This window comes from Hyla sarda, chromosome 2, assembly GCF_029499605.1.
Source record: "Hyla sarda isolate aHylSar1 chromosome 2, aHylSar1.hap1, whole genome shotgun sequence".
NCBI classification, from domain to species: domain Eukaryota; kingdom Metazoa; phylum Chordata; class Amphibia; order Anura; family Hylidae; genus Hyla; species Hyla sarda.
Genome location: NC_079190.1, coordinates 330,361,630 through 330,385,477, shown reverse-complemented (window position 1 = coordinate 330,385,477; position 23,848 = coordinate 330,361,630). Strand labels below are relative to the sequence as shown.

The following is a 23,848-nucleotide window of genomic DNA, read 5'->3' as shown; positions in this document are numbered from 1 at the left end:
CGGAGTACATTGGTAAATACCATGGAAAAAAAAAAAAAAGTCGTAACAGCAAAAAAACACAAAAAACCTACACTGCACTCTTAGTAAATCAGGGCCTATATTTTGGAGCAGTGTTATAATGTTATTTGATCTGCTGTTAAGTTTGACCTATTCATCCATTTTCACAGAATTAAAGGTAAAATTAATTGTATTTGAAACATCTGACGCTGCCGTCAATTAGTGCTTTATTATTTCTCTTATTTAAAATAACACATTTTTTTTCCAGTAAACTTTATTTATATATAACAATAGTACAAAGTGGGTCCTTGGCTTGCAAAATAGGAGTGTTTCATATTTACAATAGGTACACAATAATATATTAAAATAATAACAAAACTTTTTTGTCTCCGAACATTTTTAAATAATTAAAACTTTCTTACATTTTTTTTCACAACAACTGTAAAAATGACAGGAAAAAAAGCAAGGCAGACATAATAAAAGGAATCAGGGAGAAACAAAGACACAATTATCATACAGAAGTGCAGTGGAACTAGAAAGCTGAGCACCCCAACATTCTGCAATCTGATTGGGTGGTTTGGTTCATTAGGTGACACGTTGGGAAAGAAAAGTATTGTTAAAGGGGAAGTTACAGCATTGACGGAATTAGGAACCATCGTGATTTTGGCACAATTGAACATTGTTTGTTTCCTTTAATTTTTGTCAACTATCATTCCGACCTGCATATAATTCTGAAGAGGAGATAACACCATAAATAGAACAGACCTACAGATCTTGGCAAACAGACAAAAATGGATTATAAACAATACAGTATAGCTTTCATTCAACTACCAAAAATACATTAACTATTTGCGGCACTTTTATAAGTGTTTGGCAAGAAGGCATATGGTTTAACACACTCTGGAAAGCGAGAGACAACGTGGTTTAGCACAGGCTGAAGTACAGGTCAACATTTGCAAACATCACATATAGACAAGTCTTCGAATATTTTGGAGGCCAGTAAGGTACTGCCCAGCAATACATTACTAGATCTCCCAACTCTACATGGGTCTGATGAACAGAAGGTTGAGGGGGCTTTGGTATGCAGGTGTGGAGTTGGCAAGCTGCATTAGAAAGTGGGCGCCATTAAGTCACATTCTCCTGGTGGCACATAGTGTACCCTATACATAAATATATGCTGGCTAAAGCAATTCCTGGAACATACTAATGATTTTTATTAAATTTATATGAAAGATTAAGGGATCCCCTGAAACTACTTACAAGCAACACCAAATTTACCACTGTACAAATTAGTAAGCTAAGGAATGTTGCGAAAGATTTACTGAAACCACCAATCAAATTACAAGAGGCAGGTGTTCCAAGAGCAAAAGTATTACACGAAGATAAAAAATAAATATCTAATGCTATTTCAAGTAATGGCTGCTGTAAACATATTTTCATTAGGAAGTGACCTGGTGGGTAATGTGTCTGACTATAATGAACATATGGTAACCTGACTAGCAGATGACCCAGGTGGCAGCTCAACAGAGATGCATCCTCCTCCTGTGTGAGAAGATGTCCATAGGTCGTGCAATATGTGAGCAGAGACACAAAAAAGAAAAATGACCATTGACCAATGTTGCGTTTGCTGTAGGGTAAGAAAATGTTTTCTGTAGTGTCTGAAATAGTTCTGGATATCAATGAAAACCATCATTCTGAGAAGTCGAGCATGTTCTTCATTCAAATAAATCCTTAGATATAGAAAGGTCTGCCTGAGTGTTTCACTTTGCGATCTCAATTGGCCCCACTTTAACTCTGTACATACACTAAGATTTGGCCGCAATGGGACGAACCAGTACACCGACATAAAGTTAAGGTCAAAAAGACAGGTCATGTATTATTGTGGTCAGATAAGTGCACACATTTGCATATAGAGGTCATTGGTTGTCAATATTCATAGAAACATTCACAACAAAAAAACTGTCAATTTTGATCACTCTTTGTCATGTTTAAAGGCCCTGGCATCAGCCGAAAGGCCAGCTTCACTAGCTGTGTCCAAACACATGTGGCCAAAGTTTGCGAACAGTGACAATTCAGAGATCTGCCAATGGGACCTAGATGTTAAAGTAGAATAGATTGAAATGTATTTCCAGATCTCGGCAATCGTTATTGGACTTGTCTCAGTCACATCCTAAAAGCTATGGCTTTGTGCTGCCAGCTGTTTTATGACATTAGCAAGCAATACGAAACAAACACCATGAAGTTGTCATTGTGTTTAGGCTAAATGAAAAATATTGCAATGATCTTAAAACACATTTGCATTATACAACTACCATGAAATGAGCCAGCCACTATTTTATTGTGAGAAATAGAAAACTCTGGGCATTCGCTGTTAAAATATGAAAAATGTTGCTATCTATATGATAAAAAAATACTTGGAATTTTTCCAGAATTACAGTCAAGGCTTAGTACTGCATAGAGATGTAAGAGTATAAATATAAAAGGGGTTATCCAGGGATAGAAACACAGACTAATTCCTCCTAAAAAACTGCCTCTGTCCTCAGGTTGTGTGTGGTTTTGCAGCTTGGTTCCAGGGGTACCACAGGGGTGCTGGTGCTATTTTTGGAAGAAATTTGCTCTGTGTTTCTATCCTTCGATAACCCCTTATAGTAACTGTATGTGAAATGCAGAACCTGGGTGAAATAACAATAAATCTGGCACAATGTCAGTAACGTTTTAGTGAAAATTTCGTAGCTGCGATATCTAGAAAGGTGATGGATATGTCTTTACTGATAAGTATCATAAATACAAAAGCCTACACCACAATAAAATACTTAGTAGTCATGTATTTTTAAGGGGAAATTAAATTAGGTCAAGGAGGTGAAGTAAAAAAAAAAAAAAAAAAAAAAAGGAGCCATTAATTACTTTCCTTCTTTCCCCGCCATCACCGATATTACAAAGGCTCCATTCCCTGCTGGCCGGCACTTCTGTGATTGGGGAGGTGATATGACTCGCTAGCTCATCCAATTTGAGGCTGCAGCCGTGTCTCACCACAGCCACTTATTGGTTGAGCGGGGCGTGTGACATCATGTCCTCAAACCCAAAAGGGCCAGAGAACAGTGAAAGGAGCTCTGCTATACCTCTTACCTTCCATACTGGAGTTAGGAATGTAAGATCCTTTTTTTTTTTTTTTTTTTTTTTACTTACCCCTTCCCTGACCAGATTTAACAAAACAAACACCATTTTTCTCAGGACAACCCCTTTTTAAGTCCTAAAGAGAAGTACCATTTTTAGGTGGAATCTGTACATCACTGAATTACTTTATCTTAGGCTCTGCGCACACTAGTGCCATATGATAGATCCATTTTGATCCTTTTGATGGTTTTGACATTTTAATCTTAGATAAGTCAACTTTCTGTCAGGTATACATGTTTTTGTTTTTTCGTTTTTGCTGGATACAATACTGCAGCATACCACACTATTTTACCGATCAAAAAGCAATTATGAAAATGATGAAAAAAGCTGACTCAAGTGTGAACAGGGTCTTAGGGAGTTAGAAGCCTAATTATATTCCACTTAAAAAAAGTTCCCTTATAGGAATAATGATCATGTAAACAAGATGATGAATAAAGATAATTGTACAATGTGCAGGCTTCTGTACATAACAGAACATGTATACATAACAAGCATATTAGATTATTATGTATTGACCTTCTAGATGTACTGCTTTTCTATTCAGAGACAATAAGCAATAGGAGTGGGTAAGTTACTAGTAGTACAATAGTTTAGGTAGATATGGAGGCTATGGACTGGTATAAAACTGTATTCTGGTTTTTATCTATCATATTTGGTATGACTTTATGACATTTGTAACATACTGCTAAAGGCCAGGTTATTCTATGGGGTTCAATATGAAAGATCTCTATGAGAAAAGCTGTAAGCAATGGTTTTAGTACACAAAGCAATGAAACTTAGTACAGATTTATACCGACATGAAATAGTAATTCCACTTGGTTAATGGACACAAGCCTCTTGCTATGAAACAACAGCAGTTGGATTAGCTGGTGAGTTTGGAGTGAGTGACCTTAAGTACAGTTCCTACGTAGACAGGTGATAGGGTGCAAGTCCTCTGGTAGATCAGCTGGTAGTGGATGCATGTTACAAAAATCCACAGTTCTCCTATTGTTTTCAAATCTTTAAAGTCATCCCTTGAACCAGTGCAAAATATGCCAAGTGTGGCCGCTTAAGAATTTAAATCTATGAAAATTCCCTTTGTGTTTTTCTTTTAGGGATGAAAAATAATGTACTCTTCCCCCATTTTACACCCTTCCCAAAAAAAAAGCAATAAATAATAATAAAAATAGGAGTCTTCTGAAGAGAAAACGAGCGAAACGTACAACCAAACCAACAAACAGAGCAGTTGAGTCTTCTCTTGTTATGCAGTCTCTTAATTTACGTACAACATGCAATCAGCAGCCTGCTGGGATTGTGGAAACTCCAGTGACGTCTTCAGGGTCTCAGATGAATATGAGCTGGTTTGGCTGCTCTCCTCATTGTGCGAGGCAATCTACTGTAAGACCTTCTGATGCTTGATGTGATTTTTCACAGTTGGAAGGAATGTCCAGGGAGCCCTGCAGCTCTCTGTCATTAGAGTCTTTGCCAGGGCTCTGTCCCCTTTCCATGGTTAAAGAGCTGTGTTGAAATTCAGCTGTCAAAACTCATGGCCGCTATCAACTGCTCCACTTTGTAGGCTAAGCGGTGTCGACGCCCCTGTTCATCCTGTTCCAAGGCTGTAATTAGCTGTAAAGAAAAGACATTAAAGGCTTTATTCACTGTACATTAACATTTACATGATGCGAAGAGATTTTTTTTTTCAAAATCTACAATAAAACCTGCTCCTTGGGTGGCCCATATTGTTTCATTATATCTAGATATACTATAACATAAAAAATGGCTTAAGGCCAGCATCACATTTCCCTTATATGAGAAGGTATTGGAGGTAAAATGTGATCTGCAGTGGCGCTGTCTTTCAGAGAACAAATTGAATTCCAGTCCGGTTTAAAAAAAATTATTCACATTTATTGGTGCAAACATGTGGTGGACAGTCATGCAAGATGCATTTTGGGGTTAAGTTCCCCCTTTCTCAATTGCAGAATAAAAACAGACATTTTTTATTCTGCAATTAGGAAAGGGGGAACTTAACCCCGAAACGTGTCTGGCATGACTGTCCACCACATGTTTGCACCAATAAATGTGAATATTTTTTTTAAAACCGGACTGGAATTGTATTTGGTCTCGGAAAGGCAGCGCCACTGCAGATCACATTTTACTTCCAATACCTTCTCCTCCTTCTGCCGACCTCTGTAAGTGTTTCGGCCAGACTCCGCAGGCTGCAGCCTGAGATCACTTGTCTGACCCCACACGGAGGGGTGACACGCTTTTACCAAGACTTACCCCCAGGTGAGCGCATATCACACCCGGGGGGTCATGTGGGACGTAATACCCACGGAATTACGTGAGGCGCTGTCCTCTCCATTCTTTTTTCTTTCCTTTATTTGCATTTCCCTTATATGGCTGCCCCAATCAAATGTAGCAGCCATTACTGGAATAACTGTGGTTCCCTACAGCAAAAGAATAGCACATCTAAGCTATTTGCATAAAGCGCCATTCATAGATTAAAAGGAGATATGCAGTTCTGATCTGCACCTAAGTGTCTGATCACACTGGGTCCGTACACTGGGACCCCCCATGAACTCCTGTATGGGGCCCAGGCTGGGCACAGCCGGCACACCCCCTCCATGGGAGAGGCAGAGATACAGCGTTCATGCCCATAGAGTTGTATGGGGGGGTTGTCACCCACATATTAGCCGGGTCCCCGTACCGAAGATCACGGGGGGTCCCAACGGTCGGACCCCCCACAATCAGACACTTAGGGGATAAGTGTCTAGCACTGCAGTACTCCTTTAACATGCACTGTACAAATCAATAGTTAGGTCAGTGGTGTTTATGAGGTAAACATTTGTTGCTTCCTACATCTGTAAAACATGGACCCCTGGTTTGCTCCTGAATTTTATTTACAACATATGGGCATGTAAAGCTGGTTAAAGCTTGAAAATTAAATCTCCTTTCTGAACAATGCTACAGTTTGTCAGTGACATTTAGATGGGTGACTGTTTACTTTGCAATAGGTTCCTGAATTAACCATAAATATATTTTAACAATGTAAACAAAGACTTAAAAGTTTAAAGGGGTTGTGTGAAATGTAACAAAAGGGTCTGCTTTTCTTCAAGAACAACACCACTCTTTTCCATAGGAGTAGTATGTTATGTCAGCTCAGCTCATTTACGTGAATACAGCTTAGATGAAATACCAATAGTCAACGGACAAAACTTTATGGGGTTTTCTTGGCCTTTTCATGGAAAGGCCGGACAAAAAAACCCTCATGTTGTATGTCTTTTTTTGAATATTCAGATTACTGTAAAGAGGAGAAAACTTTCTAGAATCTCACATGCATTTATAAACAACAGGGTATTTCCAGTTAGTCCATACTTAGTCCACTTGACTGTGCAAGCTCCCTGCACATTCTACTTTTCAGGCCTATTTGTCACTCCTTACCTCCACACTGTATTTACTGACATATGAGTAGATCTCATTCAGTGCACTTAGCATATTAAACTCTGATGCATGCATACGAGATTGCTCTGCGAGGTAGGCGTTCATGTCCTGGTCGCTGATGGCTGGGAGCTTTGCAATGTCAGCATAATACCTGTAAAACACAGCATGGCATATTACTCATTTAAAAGTTACATTTTTTTTACTCTCATTATTTTAGAGGGTTAGCCGTAAATATTATTTTCAATAAACTAAAAACATGACTCCTCTGTGTGCATGAAATACATCAGTTATTAGTGCTGATACTTTACACTAACCTCTCCACCCAGTTCTTGTAGTTGGGGATGTCCTTGGCATAGAGCAACTTGTTGCTGGGAGAATCCTTTCCGAGCCGATGCTCTGAGGTGGAACAAGAGTCCATAAAGGTCTGAGCCACAACAGACAAGCAGGCATCTGTAATACTGCCTTTATGGATGTCAAATACGAACTGAGGATTCTTAATGACATTCACCCAAAACCGAAGCGGTAGACTGTGAAGGAAAGATAAAGAATGAATAAAGCTTGATATGATCTTACCTCCTCCCTCCTTTCACACATACACACACCAGTACTGCTTTGGCATGCATCTCTTTATTTTAAGCTTCTAATGGCCCTATTAAACTGAGTATTCAAACAGGTCAATACTGCCCTGAGTAATGTGGCTTGTCCATCAGCTGATCGCTTTGTTTTGCCCTGCTTATATTCATTGGCCGCACATCTCCTGGTCTAATAGGGAATGTGCGTCTGACAAATGAACGAAGCAGGGGGCCACATGAATGATTCAGGGATCATTTGTACTATCCTTAAGCCTTGTAATAGTCTCTGTAAGTATGTGCCAATTTTAAGTTTATTGACACAGTGCATCTATCTGTAGAATAGGGCCCTCAGTACCACTCCTAATCACAGCCAATATACCTCTCCCCAATCAACTTACCAGTTACTTTTCCACGTGTGCCGGACATCTGTGTCATAGATACTATGCCTGTCTGCCTGTTCATCCAAGAAGTCAAACATGTACTTAATAGCAAGAGGTAGGGCACTGCCACGGTGCACTGTACTGAACAATGTTTCAAAAAGGTCATCTACAAACTTTTGTAGTGTTCCCTATTAAGACAAAAACAAACTAATAAGTATTATAAATCGGGCATATACTACAGCTTAACACAATGTAGTTGACTTTAAAATTCCAACATTGTTTAGAAGATTAATGCAAAACCCCCTCTCAGATCCTTAAGACATGTAGATAAATCCCTTTCATTTAGTGTATGTTGACATGTGTATATTTTTCTGCATGTTATGCTGCGGATTTACAGACAATGGTTAACAAAATCAGCTGTAGAAAACCAGCAGCAAATATGCAGCAAAATACATACCTTACATGGATGCCCAGCATTAGTTTGGCCTAAGTCTCTTTGCTGGTGGAGAAAAAAACTGTTCCTATAAAAATACATAATTTTAAATGTCCACAGGCAATTCCTCCATGCACAAATCCATTGGTAACATAACTTGGAATATCTGTTTTGAGCTGTCTGCCATGTGGGGTCATCTTCAAATGATGGACTACACTGTGGAAAAACTTGTCTATCTACTCTATATACTGTCAGTTAATCTCAAGAGGCTTGACTATGACAATTTCACTAGGTTTACAAAGTTAGTCTAAAATTCATCAATGAAGGTCCAGCTAAAAAATGTGTTCGGTCTCATTCTTGAGCAACTGAAAAAAAAAGATGTAAAGAGATGACAGATACATAGTCATACTGGTAAGGTTACCTTGGTTGCTAGCAGCCTTGTCAAGTAGATTTCTGAAACCATCTTGCTTCCCCGGTCACCTTCTTTCTGGTCTCCATGTTCATGATTCTTTACAAGGTGCCAAACTTTAACACCGCTTTCGAGATCTGGTGTGATCATGGGGGCACGAGAACGAAGGCTATCAGGGCTGCCAGTGTAGCGGAATGTGGAGTCTACAAGAGGGATAATACAGTCATTTTTATGACATTTCTATCCTAGGTGATAATAAAATGGACACATATTGGTCATATATCTGCCTGTGCAGTACAAGATAGCATGTAGCAGTTTTTTTCTAATCGATTTAAAGATCCTTGTTCATGCCTACACCCACCTAGTAGGTGTTGCGGGTGGAAAGTGAAATGACTTTGGCCGTCAGTCAAATGCTGCCAGTGTTAATGAACCATAAGTCCCCTTGCAGTTTATCCAAAGAAACAGCAAAAGGCTTAGCACAGCTTAGCATAGAAGCACTATTTAGCAATAAAAATGCCGTCAAATTAGAAGGCAGCGGAGGTTTAATTTTGATTGTCTCTGTTGTCAGGCTAAAGCAGATACAATTATGCTGTGTAAGTAAGTGTGGATGCAAAAGCATGACACGTTACTGCAGTCACTACCTGACAAAGAGACTGAGCAGGCGCTAGTGTTTCTGTCATGAAATTATTCTTGCTATTTTCCTTTGCTCCATGAACATCCCCATCAGCTCAAGACAATACAGAATCCCTGTTAACATTTCCAATGTCACCATTTATATTGCTGCTAATGTCAGAGACTTGCAGGAGCCAAAAAAAAAACAGGTTTTATGGTGTCTTTTCCTGAGCACGATGCCTCAAACCAGCGATCAGCAGTATTGTTGATTCCCAATAATATGTTGTGATGCTTTTTCTTTCCACTGTAATCATGTTTGCTCCAATTTTCATAATTTACATGTTAATGAACGAGAGAGACAAATGTTACTGATACTGCCGCCTTCGCAGACAGTTAGCGGCTGAAGATTTATGTAGTTTATGCCGTGATCTGCATAGAAACGGCTCCTGTGAATCTTGGCTGAAAACAGTAACCCTATGAGCCCTGGAGATTTCTTGCTGATGTTAGTTTATATCCATTTTGCTCAGGTGTCTGTCTAATTTTACTATTGTGATTATTCTATAATTGCTAAATTATACCAAATGGCTGTACAGCCACTGTAATTAGAATGCATAGGTTGTCCATGGAAGCTACAGCTCACATGAGGATACCACAAAAGGAGCACGGTTTTTGTCTCCATACTAGCTTTCATGCATGACACCCATGTTTTTTATAAAACGCATGACATTGTTGAAAATAACTATAGGACATTATTTATCAAAACTGTCTGAGAAAATCTGATCCATGGCAACCGATCACAGACCATCTTTTATTTGCTGAACTGCTGTGGACAAATTATAGGTGAGCTATGATTGGTTGGTATGGGCAAAAAGACAGCTTTTTCTCTTAGTCTATTTAGAAAAATTGAGTAAAAATATTTCTTTCAATAGGAATTTGTCACAGAGTACTTGTAATATTAAAGCACCCTCACATTTATTCAGAGAAAACACACATGTATTTAAATTGCTATTTCCTCATCTTTCCTGTCACTTTTACTAAAGACGCAAAATTAGCATTCGGTAAGTGGCAAGGTGTCTGCAAACATTGTTATATAGCGGAAAGTACCAGCGAAGCAGGACTCAACAGAGATGGTATTAAAAGGAACAACTCACTTGGATGTGCTGCCTTGGATGTTCTTTGTTCTCTATATGCAATAAACTGTTTGCCTTACATTATGCACTAAGGGGGTCATTTATGACGCCGTGCCTGCGACATACACTCTAAATAGCAGATTCGCTGATTTTTTGAAAGGAATTGCGATTTTGAGCAAAATCACCATTTCTTCGCAAGAAATGCCAGTTTGTAGCATAGCCCCCGCCTCTTAATAAATCAGCCAAATGCTACGACCACCAAGACTGGCATGTGAAACCCCAATCTTTGAAAATCTCCTAAATTCTTAGTTTTAGACCACCTTCATGGTCAGTATTTTGCATCTGTATTAGGTCAGATTCACATCAGAGTAAGAAGAACCTTTGATGCTGTTAGGGGTGTTCAGACCTGCAAATTAATCAGAACCACAGTTGGGCCTGCATTTACAGCTGTAATGTAGATGTATCGCACGTCAGAGTGACATCTAGTTAACCCAGTACTGGCACGGAAAACTTCTTTGGACTAGATGAATGTGAAGTGAGCGGCAATGCATATAGTACTGTATGCACTGCCATTCACTGTGTACAAGGGGAAATCGGGGGGGGGGAACAGAAGATCCTCTACATACATTCCAAGTTGTGCTAAATAATCATATTGGCAGCTGCTATATCTGTATGTGTGCTGAAATCATTGTGTAAAATTGGCACTACAAGACTAAAAATGGGACCTAAGCAAAGAGAACAGTATAATGGAGAGATTTGTACATCTTCTTGTTTGAGCCCAAACCGGCTTTGGCTAAGAAAAAATTATGTTTACAGTGTACTAAACATTGATGCATTGATGTGCAGTTTCTCACCATATCTGCTGATGGATGTCCGGGATATGCTTGCAGAAGCAGGGATGTTATATGATGAGGTTTGTTTTGGGACAAGGGCTACTACAGAACGATCAGAGACCTGCAAAATAAAGGTAACGCAGTTAGAAGAAGAGCATTCCTGACTCCTTTTATAAGGTTAAACAACAAAGTTTTAAAAATACGTCCAATAAATAAGGTGCAAGTCATCTAAAATCACCCAAAATACAGTATTTGCTTTTATTAAAGTAAAACTAAAGTGAAAAAAAACTATTTAGTGACATAAATAGGGACTTGACCCGGAACTCAGTGAGGAGCGCGTGCTGCAGCTGGCATGCGCTTCATTAAAGGGGTATTCCAGGGAAAAACTTTTTTTTTATATCAACTGGCTCCAGAAAGTTAAACAGATTTGTAAATTACTTCTATTAAAAAATCTTAATCCTAATTATCAGCTGCTGAAGTTGAGTTGTTGTTTTCTGTCTGGCAACAGTGCTCTCTGCTGACATCTCTGCTTGTCTCGGGAACTGCACAGAGTAGAAGAGGTTTGCTATGGGGATTTGCTTCTAAACTGGGTGGTTCCCGAGATAGGTGTCATCAGAGAGCACTTAGACAGAAAAGAACAACTCAACTTCAGCAGCTCATAAGTACTGAAAGGATTAAGATTTGTTAATAGAAGTAATTTACAAATCTGTTTAACTTTCTGCAGCCAGTTGAAATATAAAATAACATTTTTTTTCCCGGATAACCCCTTTAATTTCTATATGGGAACACAGAAAAGACCTGAGTACAGCACTCGGGCATCATCAGCGCTCCCACAGAAATGAATGGAGCGCATGTCCTTATTTCCCAGTGGTCGGACCTTCCCGCAATCAGCTACTTATCCCCTATCCTGTGGATAGTACATTTTTGCAGGAGTTCTATTTTAAGCCAAAACAGAGGCCAAATAATATCCACTGTATAAAAAATGACATTTGCCTGGTAATGTAAGCAGACAATAAGAAAAATGGGCTTAAGGCATGAAAGGCTTAAGTTTGCTAATATAGGGTGTATCCTAATATCAGCATCATCAGAACATGCAGGCCTGTCAGCGGTGAAGGATTGAGTGGTATATTATGGGTTCATACCCTCGCTCAACAACATTTACATGACTTGTGCTATGATCTTAACCTTTTACTGTTGGAAAGTCTCACTGATTGTAGTTTCCGATACACGTTGGACTTATTTTTTTACCAAACAATAGCATAGCTGTGAGTGATCTTGCCTATCGAGATAATGTGACTCATTTCCTCACATCAAGCATTGTTTGTATTAGGAGTGTTTCCATATAACCCAGCCCAGAACCCAAACAAGAAGTGTTCAGAGATATTTCATGCGAGTGGCTAATGACGTGTAAGCACCGCAGTTTTTTAAGCACATTTTAGCCTCTCTCATTTCCAGTCCCATTTTAAAGATGGAGAATGCCGCTGATTTAATTAAAGCTGAAGCACAAAGAGAATAAGCAGCTATCATAATGTTATGGACCATAAAGCATTCTTATTAAACCATTTTTTATTCTAACCGGTTTTATGAACTTTATAAAAATGTGATTTATGGTAAGACAAGCAATAAAGCCATCTTTCAGAGCCTTAAATTGCCTGTCCCTCGATTACATCCGGAGGATTAATTAGGCAAAAGTCCTACTGTAGATGAATATTAGCGCTAACCAGACTGTCTTATAGGAAGCTTCACTCTTCATCCTCCTCACATCGCCCTCATGGATACAAAAGCTGAGCGGAACATATAGACTAGGGCTTCCTCTGCACATTGGAGGGATTCTGCTCATTTTTTCTAAACTTTAAAATGGTTGACACTTTGGTCATTACATTTTCATAGGGCTAATTGCCAGTGATAAAATGGGCAATACTTTGTAACATTTAAGAATTCTGTGCCCAGGAGTGAAGAATAAATCACGTAGCTGCACTTGTAAAGGCAAATTAGCAAAAACAGGTGAAGATACACTAAAGGTGACCTTTAACTGAGATTTCATACCTTAATAGTCTATTCATACGTACAGTATTCTGCGCACATTTGATGCGCAGGGTTTTCTGCTACAGATTTCAATGTAAACTGAATGACTGAACACAGCTTCAAATCTTGCACATCAAATCTGCGCAGAATACTGTACGTGTGAATATACTCTAAAGGGGTACTCCGGGGAACTAAACCCATAGCTCATCCTTTCCCTCTCACTCATGTACTTGTCTCAATATCATTCATTAGCTATATACAGTACAGCAGTTTCCCTCTTTCAGCTGTCATGTACAGGCATGCAATGAGAGAAATATGTAATTCTCAAATCCACCTTGTCTTGATGTAAACCCCTTACTGAGACTAGCCCCCACCCTTCAGGACAACACCACCTGATTTCTGCCTGCTTTCTGTTTGGTCTAGAGCTCTGGCTGTACAGCCACCCCCTCCCATCCCTGTGTGAGAGCTTTTGTGCAGTGAGAGAAAAGCAGTGAAGATTCTTAGTCACAACTAAGCACACAGCTGCTGTTTTTCTGTTGAATATCTAATCACTGACTTCTACTATTCAGAGCACAACATGATTTATTGCTGGAGGAAGGATAGTCTGAAAGAAAATAGGTGTACAGTGTGTGTGAGCTGAAGTGAAAGCAGTTGGCTGGCAGCCATTACACAGAGTTGCACTGACTTCTGGGAGTTGTAGTCTGTGCTGCAAACAAGGAAAAAGAATTTAGGAGACATCAGGGGCCAAAGGAGCTGCAAAAACCACATGGATAACTACAAGGGACACAGAACATATATTGTGCGCTTTGGGGCATTTTTATTTTTCTTAGCTTCCCTGGAGTACAAGGGAATGTTTTATTCTATTTTAATGCTTTGGGTGTAGGTGTAAGAAATTTTGTGGAACTCTAATTTGGGCATCATGCACAAAGTCAAATTATTGATCCATAAATTGACAAGTCAGACAGAGGCATAATACAGCGCCCCAAAAGGTGTACAGGGCCCTCCCTGTACCTCCTTATATCTCTGAGCTGTATGGAGGTGTAATATGCATGTATATCCATGTGCTGCTGTACAGGAAGATGAGGCCTAAAGGTTTTCTTTATGTATGTTATATTCCAAGTAATGGGCTCCACACAATTACCTGAGGCCATGCACAAATATGTTCTTCACCTCAGAATTACATATTATAGGACAGATTTCTCCCAGAAGTGTCCATTTTGAACAAGAGCATTCCACTAGCAATCCTTTTAGAAGCAATGGCCAAATCTCCCAACAGAAAGTCATCAAATTCATCACAAATCAATTAATTTTATAGAGTATTGAATGTAGTGATGAGAAACCTCAGCTAAGTGGCAATGATGCTTCATTTTGCTGATCTCACACTTGAAGCAATAAGTCTGTAACAGAATTAAGTCTAACTCTAGTGCCCTTTCAGCAGGAATCAATGCACTTCCTGGGTCTCTATCCATTATAGATTATGTCCAAAGTGCATTGCATTATAAATGGCGGAAATTCAAGTGCTTACAGTCATGCTGAAAAATGAACAGCAACAGATTGTATACCTATCTGTTCACATCTGCCCATAGCCCATCCTAAAGGCAATAACATGAGCATTTCATACATTATGCAGACCATGTTGGTGTATCTATAGACATTTTTGCAACCTGTTGAATGGTACTGTTTTTTTTATTATGAACAAACAAACCAATTTACTGTTAAAGCAGCAAGCAACAGAGTAAAATAATATATGCTGTTGAAAAAGTGATCCCTAATTTTTGTACAACAGAAATCTATACCAACATAAAGTGACAGGCGAATCTCCTGGTTTAAAGGAGTTTTCTGGGACATTAAAGGTGCACTCCACTGGAAAACATTTTCTTTTAAATCAACTGGTGCCAGAAAGTTAAACAGAATTGTAAATTACTTCTATTTAAAAATCTTTATCCTTCCAGTACTTATCAGCTGCTGTATGCTCCAGAGGAAGTTCTCTTCTTTTTGAATTTCCTTTCTGCCTGACCACAGTGCTCTCTGCTGACACCTCTGTCCTTTAGGAACTGTCCAAAGTAGGAGCAAATCCCCATAGGAAACCTCTCCTGCTCTGGACAGTTCCTGACATGGACAGAGGTGTCAGCAGAGAGACCTGTGGTCAGACAGAAAAGAACTCCAGAAAGAAATACAACTTCCTGTGGAGCATCCAGCAGCTTATAAGTACTGGAAGGATTAAGATTTTTAAATAGAAGTCATTTACAAATCTAACTTTCTGGCGCCAGTTGATTTAAAAGAAAATGTTTTCCAGCGGAGTACCCCTTTAATGACCTATTCCCATCCCATGTCTAGATTGGTGGGCTATCCACAGGCCAGTCTTCAATAGGAGCTGAGCTGCAATCACCCAGCATGGTCACTGCACAATGAGAGGAGCAGTTCCCTTTCAGCTCTGTTTACATCAGGTGCAGTAACTTGTCGGGAGATCTGGGTGCTGGCACCAAACAATCATAAAGGCCAAGGAAACCCCTTTAAATATATGGTACCTTTAATCTAATCTTGGAAAAAAATAACAACAAGATAAAAAAATGTATTAAACAAAGCCTTACAATGGATTCATAGTAGTAATAACTGTAAATATTCTAAAGTAATGAAGTTTACAAACTGTGGCTTTCGAGATGTTGCAAAACTTCAACTCCCAGCATGCCCGGGCATGCTGGGGGGTGAAGTATCGCAACTTTCTGAGGGCCACAGTTTGACTCACTGCCTTAGTGAAATCTTATGTATGTTACTGCTTTAAATTAACTTTATTGCTAGCATTTACATTTCTATTAAGTTTCTATTTCTATTATTGTACAGTATGGATGATCATTGTGTTAAAAAAAGGTGCATGGCACTGCTGTGAGACTTTATTACCTTCTTAGCCAGGAACAATACAAGTTGCTTTTAAACTTCATCTGGTCATTTTGTACATCAGAAGTCTTCAACCTAATGTTCTCCAGCTGTAGTGAGACCAAAACCCCAAGTATTCCTTACTTGGTACTAGGGCTGCATGCAACAGTTACATGCAGTGTGCTTGATACACTTAATGCTTGCACATTGTGTGTGTCTCATTACTATGCTGACACCTATCCTCGCATTCTAATGTACTTTATTTAACCTATGATATACTCACCTTTTTGTTCTTTTTGTATGTGTATTCTGCTTGTATATACCACTTATCTATGTTTTTAGTGAATGAATAATAAAGAATTGTTATTTTTATACCACACTTTTGGCCTCCGTGTTCGGTGTTTTTGTGTGTGACCTAGTAACATTGTATACCTACTATTGTTACTACTTTCCCTACTATAGCTACTACTTTTAGCCCCTCAGTCTGCCCTTAAATGTCCCCTCTGTCTCCCTTTACCCTCCGGTGCCTTTCTGAAGATGCTGCTGGTCTGCAACATCTGCGGCCTACTTCCAGCTCTGAGACCGCAGCCTGAAGTGCAGTCCGGAGGTCTTCGCCGCCTCCTTGTCCTTGGTGACAAGACGCCTACGGTTCTGACATCGCAGGAGCCTCCTGTCCAGACAGAAGCTCCATTCTCCATAAAGTGACAGATGTTCCTGGTGCAGGGGGGGTGGCCATCACTAAGGTCTGTGTACTGCTCCTTCTCCGCTGCAGTGAGGCTCATAGGTTAACCCATCAGGTGCTGTCCCCTCTCTTTTCTCCCCTGTTAACTCTTCACAATGCAGTTTCCACTTCCTTCTGTTATCCAATCCCTGGTTTCCTAATCAAATTTTATCTAACCTACTTTTTTTTATCAGATTAATCCAACCAATAATCGGCCACCTAATGAATTTTGCAAATAATCATTAGTTGCAGCGCTCAGCATTTATCTGTAGATAAGATACCTGGTAGTGCATAAGTGTGTTGAGCCTTTTCCAGTCTCCTTCTATCTTGGTAGTGATGTCTTCGTCTTGCAAAACAACCCTTGCTATGCGTCCTTGTCTCCACTCTGTTCAAACAAAACAAAAATTGAAGGGTGGAAATTCTTTTTTTTTCAATTTTTTTAAAACTTATGATAGAATTAAAAAAGGCAGTAATTGTTTGATGTGCGCACATAGGTTTTTATATAATGAAATGTCTGACTAGCTCTGCTAGTTGTCTGAGCTAATAAAGATAAGGCTATGAAATCAAATCTTAGAACAGCAGGGCCCCAGTCTTGGCTATGCAGGAAATAATGCACCTTTAATATGGGCAAGGCATTACTTTGAAGCAAAGAAAGTAAAGGATTGCAAGAGATTTCTGAAACTGAAATTGTTTCCCAATTCTTTATCTTATAAAGATTTAAATCTTGAAATGAAAGACTGTAATCTTCAAGGTAGCACAAACAACACAAAAAGGAGAATATGTTCAGACATGATGTGCCTGCTTAGTAATATTAATAAAAATCCATCCATTCCCTGCTGCTGTGGAACTATAACGAGTGAATATACATACCTAAGTCCATGTCCACAGCTCTTGGCCTCTGAGAATAGGGCACGTTCTTATATACAGCATCCAAGATCTTTTCCTTGACCTGAGTGATGGTGTCACAGTTTAATGCCTTTACTGGTATCTCTGGACTATTTTCATTGTCAGGATTTACACAGTTAAGGATCTGCAATGAAACAATGAGAGAAGTTATTAAAATACTTGGAAATGTGGCTGATATCACGTGTACACTGCTCACATACATGTGACACTGTTGCCGAAATCGTTTGCCATGTTACATTTTACTTAGGGTATACAGTATTCACATGCAGCAGATTTGTTGCAGACATTGAGTTTGTCCTTCTCTGTGTCCTTCCTGCCAGAACAACTACATTCAGATTTATGGAAGGCATTTTTCAGTTCCAGAAATTTCTGTAAAAAAATCTGTTGGGTAAATGTACCCTAAAACAGCTTTTGCCATACCCTGATTTCAGTAGTCAGCCTGCATTTTCCTCCTGCAGTCATGCCTACCAAAAAGGCATCTGAACCCTACAATTCTTACTATATATTCTTCATATTATAAGAATTGTACTTGGCATGGTCTGGATTGTAGAAACAGATGGCAATTGGTAGTTTGCAGAACGCACCCCAGAGGGCAGCAGTGCACTGTTCTGTATAACAAAACTGCTCTACCTTGTGGACACTGTTTTACTTACCAGTGTTTTGTACTCAATCTGCTGTCGAATCAGTTTATCTTCACTCAATGAATAGCGGGCTTCTCCGGTGATAGAATCTATAGGTCCTTTCTCCATCTGCTGCTTAATGGCACAATGCAACATGAAGAGAGGCTCCCCAGCACATTCCTAAAAGAAAAAAAAGGAAAAAAAATACACATAAAAATTCCCTCCAAAATGGTACAGGGGATGGATATATATATATATATATATATTTTTTTTTTCTCAGTTGAAGGCTGCAATGAAAATGGTAAGTGCAGCTACAATTACCAGCTCTCAGTCTAACTGCTTGTCACATTCAAATATTCATATTTCTACAATCCACATATCCTCCTAAAAGATTTATATTCCTAGCACAAAAAATGATATTTTTATTGAATATATACTGGTAGGATCTGAGACCAATACATACTATGATATATAACATTGAAGGTTTTACCTTAAGGAATTTGTGCAGCAGGAAAGCAAACCAGTTAGTCAGCATCTTCTCTGCCACCGACTCGGTCCTAGGGAGACAATAACTGCCTGTTTACACTGTGCTGCCATAGTAAACACACTTCTAGCATTCAAATGAAACATGACAGAACCTGAGTCTTGGAAGTTTTACTGTTGTTTTAGTTACCTTTAAGAGCCAGCAAAGCTTTATTCACATGTGTATAATAAATGCAATTGTGGACTTGTTGCCTAAATCCGATTATCATTAAAGAGTGACATATTCCTGTAATGATTTTTGGGCAAGTCAATTTTGGCTGCATTCTTAGTCATGTCTATTCATGTAAAATTAAATAATGAAATATTAAACATTTTACATCTGACACTAGATGTCAGCAGAAGAGGATTGTAGCTTCCCAAGTTTGTAACCAAGAAAGAAAAACCTGTTTAACAGCCTATTGCCTCTTTATCACTAGTGGGTGGTAGGTTCCTGACAGAATGACAGTTCTCTTGTACTGCTTGGGCTAAGATAAGCAGAATTCACACTGACAATAGGAAAAAGAACATTGCAGACAGTCCAAACATGGCCGAGACAGGAGGTGGTTTGTGATTTCCTTGCCCACCTGCAGCTCTTCACTCTGTCGTCTGTTAGAAGTGTAGCACAGAGAAAATGCAGAGAAGTTTCAAGAACTGACTAAAGGTATGAAATACAGAAAAATATAGGATAAATATAAAATGACACTGTAATCCACAGATCGAGGTTAGTCATTCAAACATGAGGCTGCAAAAGACTCACTTTGCAAGGGGGAAATAACAATGTTTACCCTTTTGCTTGGGAGCACAATGATTCCTCTCACCATGTAATGTGACTGTGTATAAGGCAACCTATTGGAGGTAGCTTCTCTGTAAATCAATGCTCGATTCCATAACGGAAAACTGACAGCAGGATCATCCGCACTAGCCCAAATATACAGGATAATAGTGCAGGGGATGCTGATTAAAATGTACTTTACCTTTTCCAGAGCAATCTGCATTTTCATATATGCAAATTTTTATTATCTGAGCAATAAAGACAGCAATACTCCAGCATTGCTCAAAAGTAAGGAGACTAAGACGGCTGGAGACCGCCTCCATTGCTCAGAAAATGAAATTTGAATATAAGAAAAAATACAGATTGCTCAGGAGCGGCTGAACAGATTTTTTCCAGGTAAAGTGCATTTCAATCACCTGCGATATTAACCTGTATATTCAGATTAATACGGGTGTCTCCGCCTCTCCCATAGAAATGAATGGAGGGGGTGTGTTTCGACCAGCTGATGTGCTGGGTATGAAAAATGCATTAGCACAGCAGAGCCAGGGCCCGTACCGAGGCTGGGCACTCTGCGATCAGACCCTTAACCCCTATCCTGCAGATGGCTGGACATCTTCTTTAAAGGAGAACTCCGGTATGAGTGGGAAAAAACAACTTATCCCCTTATCCTAAGAATAGGGGATAAGTGTTAGATCACGGGGGGTCCGACAGCTGGGGCCCCCTGCGATCTCCTGTACGGGGACCCTGCTCACTCCTGCTCAATGCAGGAGCCGAGCGTTTTCGACCACAGCCGAAGCTGCGGCCAACACGCCCCCTCCATTCACTTCTATGGCAGGGCTGGAGTGCTGGCTTCGGCAATCAGCTTCGGCTGTGGTCGAAAATGCTCGGCTCCTGCGTTGAGCAGGAGCGAGCCGGGTCCCCGTACAGGAGATCGCAGGGGGCCCCAGCTGTCGGACCCCCCGCGATCTAACACTTATCCCCTATGCTTAGTATAGGGGATACGTTTGTTTTTTTTCCATACCGGAGTTCTCCTTTAAGGAGTCTTAAAACATGATGGGATTATCAGATAAACCAGAATTTACACCACAAAGAGAAGTACCCATCTATAGACTTCTTTTTTTTTTTGCTACTTCATCTTAACAGAGCAGGATAATTACTTGCAGATAGGCCCTTGATGTGGGTCTAATATAAAAGGGTTCTGTGTGACCTGGCATAGTGATAGCAGTGAACATGGAAATAACTGGTTTAGAGCCCCATGGGCTATCATTAAAAGTCTTGATGGATGCCCCTCTAACTGCAATAATGATTTGAAATTTGTACTGTCCACCCCTTCTCCCTCCTTTGTCTATGATGTAAAGTCACCTGCAAAAACATATGATCAGTTTGATAACATCAATGGAACAAGCAGACAGAAGCAGCTGATTTTATAATTATAATATCTTTTTGATAAAAAGGATGTGGCCAATCAGCCGTCACATTAAAACCACCTGCCTAATACCATGTAGGTACCCTTGCACCAATAAAAAGGGTTCTAACTCCTCAAAGCTTCAACTACACGAGACCTCAGAAGATGTCCCATGGCACCAAAGTTAGCTGCAGACTGTTTGGTATGTTTACATGGCAGAATTTGTGCTAAATGTTCGCATGGAACAATCTGCACGGACATTCCACTGCAGCAGAGTCCCATTGAATTCTATGGGATTCTTCTGCACTGTTCCCGACAGAATTTCCGCACCAGATATTTCTGCCATTCAAATTCAGATTCTGGCATCCCAAGAAAGAATAAAACATGTCTATTCTTTCTGCGGATTCTGTATGTAAATGCATTGCCGTCTATGGAAGAGCGCATTTCCAAGCAGTCCTGGAGTCTGCCGGATCAGGAAATGTGCAGAATATCCCCATGTTTTCCCCGCCATGTGAACCCCGCCTTTTAGTCCTGTATATTGCACGGTGCCTTCATGGATTTGAACTGTTTTTATGGAATATTTCACAGATGCTCTATTGCCCTAAGATCTGGATCATTTCTTTTTATCTTCTTCACACCAATGATAAACATGTTTTGTAGTGTAGCAGGGGCATTTTCCTACTGAAAGGGGGAATATAGTTACCATAGAGAGATGCACTAAGCCAAGAAACAATGTTTAGGTAGGATTAATTTGTCACAGTAACACTAAAATCAATGCCAGTATTCAAGGCATCTCAGCAGAACATTGCCCAGACATCACATGGCCTCCACTGGCTTGCCTTTTTACCATATTGCATCCTAATGCCAAATTTTCCCCAGGTAAGTGATTTACATGCCCCCAGCTGTCCACACAATATAAAAGTAAATGTGATTTATAAGGTTATTACTCTATGTTCCACTTCTGTTGTTCAGGTGCTAGAAATACCCTACAGAACCAGAGATGCTCTGACCCACTATTCTTGCCATCACAATCTGGCCCTTGTCAAGGTTGCTCAGGTTCTAACACCTTCCTGCTTCCACATCACCTTTAAGAAGTGACTGCCCATTTACTGCCTCATATATTGCTCCTTTGACAGGTGCTATTGTAACCAGATGATCCATGTTTTCACATTACCTGTCGGAGGATTTAATGTTATGGCTGATTGGTGTCCCCTTTTCAGAGATGATCACCGCTCTTTTAAATGAATGGAACTGGATGAGGCTCCCCTAGTGCTCGGAAGGTGGCTTACAATGCATACAATAAGTGGGCTTTGTCCTTCTTCTCATGTTGTTAATCCTGTGCAAGCCGTTCATACTTCATGTTAAGCTTCACAAAAGGAAGAACAAATCTGCCTTTCAAAAAGTGGCTGTAATTTTTTTTCCTGAGCTGCGTGATTTTCAAAACCCCAGAGATTATTCCAACAAATCTCTGCTTTTTTATATTCTTCTCGGCACAGCAGCCGTAATTATTACATTTCTTTTCTCGTCTTAACGAAAAAGGAACGCGCCCCACAGAGCGTGTAGCCACTGAAAAGGAGGAGAGGTGCAGTATTTAATACTGTGGTCTGTGATTTTTAACTCTTTTAACTGTAAACGGTTTCAGGTGATAGGAATTGATAATGGACTGTTATTTGTTGGATAAAAGGGCTGTAGTGCATTATTTCTTATATGAAATACAATTCAAGATGCTGTAGAACCTTCAGAAGCAAAATATGCATGTTTGATAGGTGAGAGAAAACAGGAGGTCTAAGGGAATAACATTTCAATGTAGACATGTAATTAAAATAACTAAAGCACAGGTCTGGAGGACAGCAATGATTCAAAAACAGTACCAAATTCACCTCTAGTATGATATTTTACCCTGCGTTTGGGGCAGTAGAAAAAAGCATAAGTACAATAAACTGAAGTACAATTTATAGTACTGTTCCCTTCCATGCCTCATTGTATAAAAGCTGACCTATTGGTTGCTGTGTCTGAATATTGCACGGTGTTCCTCAGCGCTGCACATACTTTAAAGGAAAACCTGGTCACCTTAATTATAAAGAATAATGACATTGCATCAACACACAAACATTTCCTCGGAAGTGGCATTTAGTTTTTCGTCACTTGCTTTGGCTTCCTAACCCTGCACTGCTTATTCCCCCTGATCACGCACACCAGCGTCAGCAGCCCCTCACCCCTGTCTTTCCCTAATCCTCTAAGGACTTCACCCCACCACCTTATTCAAGAAAACTGTCTGCCTCTGTATCCCGTCACCAAACAAATTTCATTTTGAAACAACCAAGCATGTAATTAAATTGCCGGAATACGACTCTGGGTTTTTATTCTCTCTCTCTCTCCCTTCACTGTGTATTCTCCCTCAGGCCATGGCTGATCTTTCCTGCTCCACATTAATATTTACCGTTTCCCAAAAATAATGGATGTGTCCTTGCCGCAAGGCCTCAGGGGGGCGGCACTATTTGAGTCTCTGCACTGATGTACTGCAAATCCCTACGGTCATAACAGGGTTAATCTATCTCTTTATTTCCCCCCCCCCCCCCCCCCCCCAACTTGATATCCTAGCACTGGAAACGTCAATGAAAACATTTCTTATTAATGGCAGAGAGGATGAAGATGATTTGCTTAGGATATGGGCTTAACTAAAGTGGCATAAAATAAGCCTCAGGGATGCTGTAGCTGCAAACATTGACTAACCACACTCATTTAAGTTACTAGTGGATCTGGTCTCCAGTTCTGCCACAGTCCTCTATAAACACATTCGAGCTCTGATAAATGCTTTTCTATGCACCATTACTGAATTTCACTCTATTGTTACTGCAAGACAAAAGGTCTGCACCAGTAACTCACCAACTAGCATTGCTGGTTCTGAACAGGTTAAACACATGAAGACAGATGGGCAGGAGAAATACGTGTGGCTCAATGGTTAATATTTCTCATTCTAGGCCTATTTTTAGTCTTCTCAGTAAGAATGATGAACTAATATTAAGAGCTGGCAGTGAAGCAC

At 39.8% G+C, this 23,848-nt stretch overlaps 1 protein-coding gene across 3 annotated transcripts in view; it reads right to left on the bottom strand.

The window, feature by feature from the left end:
• Positions 1–2,863: 2,863 nt before the first annotated feature.
• PLXNA2 (plexin A2) overlaps positions 2,864–23,848 on the bottom strand; it is a 325,654-nt gene continuing 304,669 nt past the window's right edge. For all 3 annotated transcript variants that reach the window (XM_056557949.1, XM_056557950.1, XM_056557951.1), the window contains 10 exons: positions 18,597–18,663; positions 18,140–18,286; positions 17,451–17,610; positions 16,862–16,965; positions 10,982–11,081; positions 8,398–8,588; positions 7,562–7,731; positions 6,906–7,118; positions 6,592–6,742; positions 2,864–4,776 (listed from right to left, as the gene is read on the bottom strand). In XM_056557949.1, the coding sequence (XP_056413924.1) occupies positions 4,681–4,776; positions 6,592–6,742; positions 6,906–7,118; positions 7,562–7,731; positions 8,398–8,588; positions 10,982–11,081; positions 16,862–16,965; positions 17,451–17,610; positions 18,140–18,286; positions 18,597–18,663 (1,399 nt within the window). In that variant the 3' untranslated portion in view covers positions 2,864–4,680. The remainder of the gene's footprint in view (positions 4,777–6,591; positions 6,743–6,905; positions 7,119–7,561; positions 7,732–8,397; positions 8,589–10,981; positions 11,082–16,861; positions 16,966–17,450; positions 17,611–18,139; positions 18,287–18,596; positions 18,664–23,848) is intronic.